At 42.8% G+C, this 9636-nt stretch overlaps 1 protein-coding gene across 7 annotated transcripts in view; it reads right to left on the bottom strand.

Annotated features, from left to right (window-relative positions):
- Window positions 1–4510: 4510 nt before the first annotated feature.
- Window positions 4511–9636, bottom strand: part of nrg1 (neuregulin 1) — a 163954-nt gene continuing 158828 nt past the window's right edge. For all 7 annotated transcript variants that reach the window (XM_014144433.2, XM_014144413.2, XM_014144448.2 and 4 more), the window contains one exon: window positions 4511–7886. In XM_014144433.2, coding sequence (XP_013999908.1) covers window positions 7220–7886 — 667 coding nt within the window. In that variant the 3' untranslated portion in view covers window positions 4511–7219. The remainder of the gene's footprint in view (window positions 7887–9636) is intronic.

Here is a 9636-nt window from a genome sequence, read left to right as displayed (position 1 = left end):
CTCACGCCTGCTGTGTACCGGAGAAAACCGTGCCCGACAGGCGGGGGCAAAGGACACTGCCTACCTGTCGCTAGTACAGCAGGTGGAAGATTGGAGCGGCACCATGCGCTAACTAGCTAGCAAGCTAGTTAGTTAGCTAGCACACGGTGTCACCCCCACCTCACGCCTGCTGTGTACCGGAGAAAACCGTGCCCGACAGGCGGGGGCAAAGGACACTGTCTACCGATGTTGGAGGGAGGGGTGACACTGTGCTAGCTTGCTTGTTAGCTAGCTAGCACATGGTGTCGCCCCCGCCACCTGCCTGCTGTGTACCGGAGTCCTCCTTAGGACAAACTGGCTAAGCTAACACACTGTGTCCTTTGCTCCTGCCTGCAGTTAACAGAACCGTACCTGACAGGCGGGTGCTAAGGACACTCTACCGGTGTGTACTAGCTATAGCTAGTTGTCGCCTCGCCTCTTCTGTGGGGTTTATCGGCAGTTGGCATCCAATGTTTATAAGTCCAAAAATGGATGTAGCAACTGCTGACTGCCCTTTTAAGGTGTGTACATGTCCTAATAATTGGACAGAATGCTCAGAAATCCATATTTTTTAAATCGCGAATGCTTACTTTGGCCAATTTAAGTAAAGTGTTTACATGACTATTGCATAATCTGCCTACTGCCATCAGTTTAATATTGAATTATTACTGTGCATGCAATTGACCCATTTACCTCATCTATTTGCTGATTATGTCAAGAGGAATGTATGACAGGAATGTGGACAGTGCATGAATCCAGGGGACATGCCCGGGCATGTCGATGAAACTGACAGAACGCTGAGGACACTGGGAACAATATCATGGAGTTGTGAACTATAGGGCATTACGGCCACTTGCAGGAAGAGAAACACTGTGTTTTAGAAACAACTGCATGTCCTCAGTTAATCCTATTAAATATACCGACCCCAAAAACATAAAAGATAATAACATAAGCCTCATGACAATTTTAAAAGTTATATTTTTGAATTCAAAACAGACAGAAGACAGATCCTTGTCCATTCTTGTTGGAGCTTGTCACTGAAAGTTAAACAATGGGGGCAAATGTATCTCTGAGGAGTCTCTGTTAGTCAGCAGTAGGAACATATCCCATGAATCACACTGTCAGCCTAATGAGCCCCTAGTAAAGTACCAGCTTAGAATCCTTCATCATTTATGTTTGTAGGGGTACCAGAACAAAAACACTATTGATATCAGTATCAACCACCAGGGCCAAGTAAAACATTACTTTTGCTCTCCGCCCAGAATCTCCAGTTTGGTGCAACCAACGCCAACTTTTCTTTTAATTTCCCAATAGTCTATTTTCTGTATTTTATTTGGGATTATAGGACAGCATTTGACAAATGATTCATGTATTATTAATCCTTATTGCGTACTAATTTTGTATCTCCATTGAACATATGTGGCATGTTGCACAGAAATGATCGATAGCAGGGATTTAGGGCCCAATTCAATAAGATCCACTTTAGCCGACATCCGCATAGCTAATGTATTGATGGTGTTGGAGGTGGAACTGTGTTAGAGCTGTTAAATCCACAAGCGGTTCCTGGCATTATACCTAAAGCGGACATCACCATTGGCTGCAGTCGTATTAAATTAAATCCCATGCAGTCTTGTTTACAAGTTCGAACACTGGAATGTAAGATATAGCATACATCTCGATTAGGCTGATAGAAATCCTTATTTAATGATTTTTCAATTAGACCGCAATTATTTCTATATAGCCTAAACTTTCTCATTCTGAACTTCTAACTTGACTCCAGACACTGCATACTATATGCCACAGCATTGAAGTTGGCAATGAACAGTTTAATGAGAAGCCCCTGATATACCTGGCAGTAACATGTATTGTGTGTCCTGATCTTGTCTACATTCTAATCTCTCGACAAAATAGTAAAATGTCTCTTATCCGTCCACTGTGAAATATTGTCACCAGATTTCCTGGTCCCGCCATGAATGGAAATAATTTCAGATTCTTACAAAATAATATGTATCTATTTATTTTGACACATATTGATCTCCTAAATCAAGGGCGTCACCTGTCAATGATTTTAGAGGACACACAGTGTACGAATAAGAGACCCATTTAATACCATGTGTAGATGCAACAGTTACAATGTGGGCATCAAAATGTGGATAAGTTCAGGAGAAAGTACCCATGTTATGTTAACACCCGGTATAAACAAGGCTTTTAAGAACTGACTGTGATTCGATCGTCCTGACCACCTCCGGAGGTTGACGGGTGAGTTGATTGGATGGAAGCTCAGTGGGCAAGGCTTAGAGTGACAGGTCAGTGGGTGGAGTTCACAGGTGAGAGTCAAATTTTAAGAGGCCTTGCACGAGGCAGGTTGGAGGTGGATGGAGGGTGTTACGTGTGGGTTGTGACCCGCAACGTTTCCAGTTCAAATACCATTTGCGACATTTGTTTTCCAGCCTTACTCAAAATTCTTACCTAAATTACATTTCTAATCTACCAATTTTTTCAGTTTCTAACTTTCGGGCTGAACAGCTGTAAACATGTGGGAAAATGTAACTGGTGCCCGTGGAGTACCAGGAAACCTGGCTACCCTGCCTTTCTAAGGTCTTCGAATGCCAAATTAACAAAACAGATCGCCGACCATTTTGAATCCCACCGTACCTTCCCACCGCTGTGCAATCTGGTTTCCGAGCTAGTCATGGGTGCACCTCAGCCACACTCAAGGTCCTAAACAATATCATAACCTCCATCCATAAGAGACAATACTGTGCGCTTTCCACTCTGTCAATCACCACATTCTTATCAGCAGACTCAACAGCCTTGGTTTCTCAAATGACTGCCTCGCCTGGTTCACCAACTACTTCTCAGACAGAGTTCAGTATGTCAAATCGGAGGGCCTGTTGTCCGGACCTCTGGCAATCTCTATGGGGGTGCCACAGAGTTCAATTCTCGAGCCAACTCTTTTCTCGGTATACATCAATGATGTCGCTCTTGCTGCTGGTGATTCTCTGATCCACCTCTACGCAGACGATACCATTCTGTATACTTCTGGCCCTTCTTTGGACACTGTTAACCTCCAGACGAGCTTCAATGCCATGCAACTCTCCTTCCGTGGCCTCCAACTGCTCTTAAATGCAAGTAAAACTAAATGCATGCTCATCAACCGATCGATGCCTGCACCTGCCCGCCCGTCCAGCATCACTACCCTGGACGGTTCTGACTTAGAATATGTGGACAACTACAAATACCTAGGTGTCTGGTTAGACTGTAAACTCTCCTTCCAGACTCACATTAAGCATCTCCAATGCAAAATTAAATCTAGAATCGGCTTCCTATTTCGCAACAAAGCATCCTTCACTCATGCTGCCAAACATACCCTCATAAAACTGACTATCCTACTGATCCTTGGCTTCAGCGATGTCATTTAAAAAATAGCCTCCAACACTCACTCAGCAAATTGGATGCAGTCTATCACAGTGCCATCCGTTTTGTCACCAAAGCCCCATACACTACCCACCACTGCTACCTGTATGCTCTTGTTGGCTCGTCCTCACTACATATTTGTCGCCAAACCCACTGGCTCCAGGCAATCTATAAGTCTTTGCTAGGTAAAGCCCCACCTTATCTCAGCTCACTGGTCACCCTAGAAGCACCCACCCGTAGCACGCGCTCCAGCAGGTATATTTCACTGGTCATCCCCAAAGCCAATTCCTCCTTTGGCCGACTTTCCTTCCAGTTCTCTGTTGCCAATGACTGGAACGAATTGCAAAAATCACTGAAGCTGGAGACTCATATCTCCCTCACTAACTTTAAGCACCAGCTGTCAGAGCAGCTCACAGATCACTGCACCTGTACATAGCCCATCTATAAATAGCCCATCCAACTACCTCATCCCCATTATTTCTTTTTTTTTGCTACTTTGCACCCCAGTATCTCTACTTGCACATTCATCTTCTGCACATCTATCACTTCAGTGTTTAATTGCTAAATTGTAATAATTTCACCACAATGGCCTATTTATTGCCTTACCTCCCTTATCTTACCTCATTTGCACACACTGTATATAGACTTTTTTTCCTATTGTGTTATTGACTATGTTTGTTTATTCCATGTGTAACTCTGTGTTGTTGTTTGTGTCGCACTGCTTTGCTTTATCTTGGCCAGGTCACAGTTGTAAACAAGAACTTGTTCTCAACTAGCCTACCTGGTTAAATAAAGGTGAAATAAATAAATACATAGAAGGCACTAGGCTAGGTCCTGGAAGGTCACAGGGTTCTAGTCTTGTGGATTCCCTTTCTCAAAAATGGCATATTTATAGTCCTTGCATTAAGATGTGCTTTCATGATCTGATCAAGACAACCCAATCATTATTTGTTCTATTGAAATGCATTCCTGCGTTTGATCTTGTCATGCATGTTCCACAACAGTAACTTTCACACCTGTGCTTAGCTGCTTTCATTCCCTCCTTGTGCTGATAATGGCTCGACATGACAGAATATCAGTTTTGGCCTTTATTTTAACAACCAAGTTAGTGTGCTGATCTTACATACGCGTACAACTGCAGTCATGTTAATGAAACAATTGGTATGGAGACGAGCACTACAAAAAAAGTTTAGCATAATATGTACGGTTATGGAAAATATTTAGGACAGAGACAAATGCTTTGAGGTGGTGGCCCTCAAACAAACACAAAACATTGGTTTAATATTTTAATACAAAAAAAAAAGTACTCAAGGTTTTCATGGTGTATTTACATAAAATCGAAAGACACCTTGGTTTGGAAGCAATGCATCATGGGGTATGTAAAGCCGAGATTGACGGGAGATTTAGTTCTGGTTTCTAAACACAGCTAATCAGTGTACACTTGTGCCTTTTTAGATTTTAATATTTTTTATATGTTGAATAACAGAGCGGTTATCAATGCTAAGAGGCAAAGAGAGATTTGACCCCATAATGAAGTCAAAATATATAAAAGGCAAACACAATGCTTATAAAAGATAAAAGTTCCGATCTTTTCAAATATATACCAACCAAATATATAAAACACTGATTAAAATATAGAATCTGTAATTAAAAGATAACATAAGGCCCACAAAATAAATAAACAATAAATAAATAAATAATATAAATACAAAAAAAAAAAGTTGATAAATTTCAGATTGGGACATCATTAGAAACAGTATACTTTAGGGCCAAAAAAAGCCTTTATACCAGTGTCATGCCAATGCTGGCAACAATCAGATTGACTAGACTAGATTGTTTTGATGAAATTACCTTTCGGAAACACTGAATCTTAACGGTTTGGTTATGTAGCCCGAAAAATGATAATATAGTAAAGAAAACGTGTATTGGTGAGAGTCTTCGACAGGGTACGACTTCTCATGGAACCATATTTCCTGTGGTTCATGTCTAGCATGACTCCTAAACGTATCCTTGGGATATAACTTACTATATAATAAAATAGGCGATAATGTCGATAATATTACACAGATAACTTTACGTACTAACACAAAGTCAGACAGTTGAAAACAAATATGCACTATATGAACACAAAGGAACACTTTGGATAATGTAACATTTTACATGAATGTTTGGAAGGACAAAAAAAGCTGAAGTTGACTAATGTACTAAAACACAGTTGAAACAAATGAAAAGGCTCTCGCTATCTACCTTATTTCAAAATGGTGCTTCAGCTTTGATCCCCACAATGCATTACTTAGGAACCCACGGGTGTGTTGTTGAAAGACTGAACACGTGAGCCATATATTCAATCATTCATTCAGTACATATCTCCACAATCATTCATTTGGTACATATCTCCACAATTTGGACTTGCAAATCATGATATTGAGAGCAAGAATCTTAGAGTATTGCTTAACCAGAGATGACTAAATACATAAATTACTTCTCATCTGATCATCTGGCTTTAGAAGAAAATGTGTTCCATTATATAGAACGCAATATATAGAGAGGATAGATATAGAGAGGATAGATAGAGAGAGGATAGATATAGAGAGAGGATAGATATAGAGAGAGGATAGATATAGAGAGAGGATAGATATAGAGAGAGGATAGATATAGAGAGAGGATAGATATAGAGAAAATAGATATAGAGAGGATAGATATAGAGAGAGGATATATATAGAGAGAGGATAGATATAGAGAGAGGATAGAGAGAGAGAGAGGATAGATAGAGAGAGGATAGATATAGAGAGAGGATAGATATAGAGAGAGGATAGATATAGAGAGAGGATAGATATAGAGAGGATAGATATAGAGAGAATAGATATAGAGAGGATAGATATAGAGAGCATTCATTCAATAATGGGATGTATCACATGTCCCAAGACTAAATCTAACAGTTACCCAATTATCTGAAAATAATATCCAAATCAACTTTGACTTCATTCATGCTTCTAGTATCAACGTATTGATACAAGTTAATCAGATTACACATTCAACATTCTTCCTAGCTGATTGCCTTGGTAACCAATATATTATTATGATAGCTAATGGTCCAAGAAATGCATTAAATAAAAAGAAAAAATTCAATTCAAATGTTATTTTACCATTTAAAATCGACCAAAAGATGAGTGGGAAAATCTTGAAAACCTGTATAATAATATTTGGGTGTTGTGTTAGCTAGATAAACACTAAATACTTTGTTGTATGCACCTCTGTTAGTAGGTTAGGACTGTAAATGAGGTGAAAACTACATGCCCATGAACACATAAGCAATGCCACAGCTGCAGTAGTTTGCCACAGCATGGAGCTTCAGGAGCTACAGTGACCAGTTCATACAGGTCATTATAGTAAATGCATACTATAGTGCTGGTGGATATTTTTGTTTTCAGAGTGGAGTAGAAATGTCAACAGAAAGTCGTGAATATATGGGCCAGAGGCATGCAGTTCCCATAAGCACACCAAACGGAAATGAAAAGGCACCATTGATATTTTTCTCCATTGAAATACTGCGAACCATTGCTACATACTAGTTTATTCCACTTTCTTCCATGACATGAACACGTACACATTTATTTATTTATAAAAGACTTTATTCACTACTTCGCTAAAATACGTTTTTTATTTATTTATATATATTTTTTTATTATTTTCCCCGCAAATACTTTAATTTATAGAAAATAAAGGTTTAATAGTGACATTTCTTTGAATCCGAGAAGTATTTTTCTAAGCTATCTTTTTCATTTTATACAGCAATTGGATCTTGGTTGGAGATGACGCTGGATAACCTGGCTTGCAGGTTGTCCTGTGGGGAGAGTCGGAGTGCTAGGTTAGTCCTGCTGCCATCTGCGAGAGGTTCCACACCTATAGCCATGGGGTTCTGTAAGCTCAGGAAGGGTGTGTCCTCTCCCACGCGCTCCTCCTCCATCTCGCTCTCCGTACTGCTACCTAGGTCGATGGACTCCATGTTGTGGCCTGCTGCATGGCCATTGGGCTTTGTTCTATCGGCCCGGCGGCCGTTGCTGTTCTTGGCAAGTTTCTTAGGAAGGCTCTGCGGGGGAATGGGCGTTACTGTGGCGGCAGAGCCGACCACCTCATACTCCTGCGTGGTTTCATAGTCGTCGTCCTCAACGATCCTCAGCGGGCTGGGCGGGGGGCTGTGGGCCTCATGGCCGTGGTTGTAGTGGGCAGACTTCCTCTTAGACTGGCTGATGTGGTGGTCGGGGCGCGGCTGGGTGGTGAACAACAGGGGGCGCTCTTCCTCGCCAGAGGGGCTGACGGCCACAGAGGGGACCGAGGTGGCCAGGCTGGACAAGGGGGCCGACATCTCAGAGGGAGGGGAGCCCGGGGTCACGGGAGAGAGCAGCTCCACAGGAGACAGGCGGGTTGGGGTGGTCATCGCTGACACATACCTGACAGGCAGAACCAAGAGAGAATCCTCGATCAATTAGGAACAGAAAACACAAGTGTATTCACTAATACACCACCACCAGAATCAGTAATAAGAACCCATTTTGTTAAAGTGGCTTTAGCTCCACTACATTCACGGTACAGTCTGAGCTTTAGCTAAGTGAAATAAATACATAACAATGGATTTTGTGTCCTATAGGTACGTACAGTCAAATTGTCAAGGACACATCCGATGAGCGTAGGCTCCTTTAGAGTGAAATTCACCGGTCTCAAATAGTCTTTTATTTCTACACAGTCTGGTTCAGGATACACATTCATTCATAATCCATTTCAGAAATCAGCTGTAGGACTGTATAGGCCTTTCTCCTGGTATGTGTGTGGAGGACAGAGACACTGAACTGAAGAGCACTGGACAGTCATTAGGGTTAGAATTAGGGTTGTCTCCGTCTGCCCTGGCCAGTCATTAGGGTTAGAATTAGGGTTGTCTCCGTCTGCCCTGGCCAGTCATTAGGGTTAGAATTAGGGTTGTCTCCGTCTGCCCTGGCCAGTCATTAGGGTTAGAATTAGGGTTGTCTCCGTCTGCCCTGGCCAGTCATTAGGGTTAGAATTAGGGTTGTCTCCGTCTGCCCTGGCCAGTCATTAGGGTTAGAATTAGGGTTGTCTCCGTCTGCCCTGGCCAGTCATTAGGGTTAGAATTAGGGTTGTCTCCGTCTGCCCTGGCCAGTCATTAGGGTTAGAATTAGGGTTGTCTCCGTCTGCCCTGGCCAGTCATTAGGGTTGGAATTAGGGTTGTCTCCGTCTGCCCTGGCCAGTCATTAGGGTTGGAATTAGGGTTGTCTCCGTCTGCCCTGGCCAGTCATTAGGGTTAGAATTAGGGTTGTCTCCGTCTGCCCTGGCCAGTCATTAGGGTTAGAATTAGGGTTGTCTCCGTCTTCCCTGGCCAGTCATTAGGGTTAGAATTAGGGTTGTCTCCGTCTGCCCTGGCCAGTCATTAGGGTTAGAATTAGGGTTGTCTCCGTCTGCCCTGGCCAGTCATTAGGGTTAGAATTAGGGTTGTCTCCGTCTGCCCTGGCCAGTCATTAGGGTTAGAATTAGGGTTGTCTCCGTCTGCCCTGGCCAGTCATTAGGGTTAGAATTAGGGTTGTCTCCGTCTGCCCTGGCCAGTCATTAGGGTTAGAATTAGGGTTGTCTCCGTCTGCCCTGGACAGTCATTAGGGTTAGAATTAGGGTTGTCTCCGTCTGCCCTGGCCAGTCATTAGGGTTAGAATTAGGGTTGGCTCCGTCTGCCCTGGCCAGTCATTAGGGTTAGAATTAGGGTTGTCTCCGTCTGCCCTGGCCAGTCATTAGGGTTGGAATTAGGGTTGTCTCCGTCTGCCCTGGCCAGTCATTAGGGTTAGAATTAGGGTTGTCTCCGTCTTCCCTGGCCAGTCATTAGGGTTAGAATTAGGGTTGTCTCCGTCTGCCCTGGCCAGTCATTAGGGTTAGAATTAGGGTTGTCTCCGTCTGCCCTGGCCAGTCATTAGGGTTAGAATTAGGGTTGTCTCCGTCTGCCCTGGCCAGTCATTAGGGTTAGAATTAGGGTTGTCTCCGTCTGCCCTGGCCAGTCATTAGGGTTAGAATTAGGGTTGTCTCCGTCTGCCCTGGACAGTCATTAGGGTTAGAATTAGGGTTGTCTCTGTCTGCCCTGGCCAGTCATTAGGGTTAGAATTAGGGTTGTCTCCGTCTGCCCTGGCCAGTCATTAGGGTTAGAAT

This window comes from Salmo salar, chromosome ssa01 (assembly GCF_905237065.1).
Source record: "Salmo salar chromosome ssa01, Ssal_v3.1, whole genome shotgun sequence".
Classification (NCBI taxonomy): domain Eukaryota; kingdom Metazoa; phylum Chordata; class Actinopteri; order Salmoniformes; family Salmonidae; genus Salmo; species Salmo salar.
Note: the sequence above shows the minus strand (reverse complement) of the source record. Positions and strands in the feature narration are given on the sequence as shown.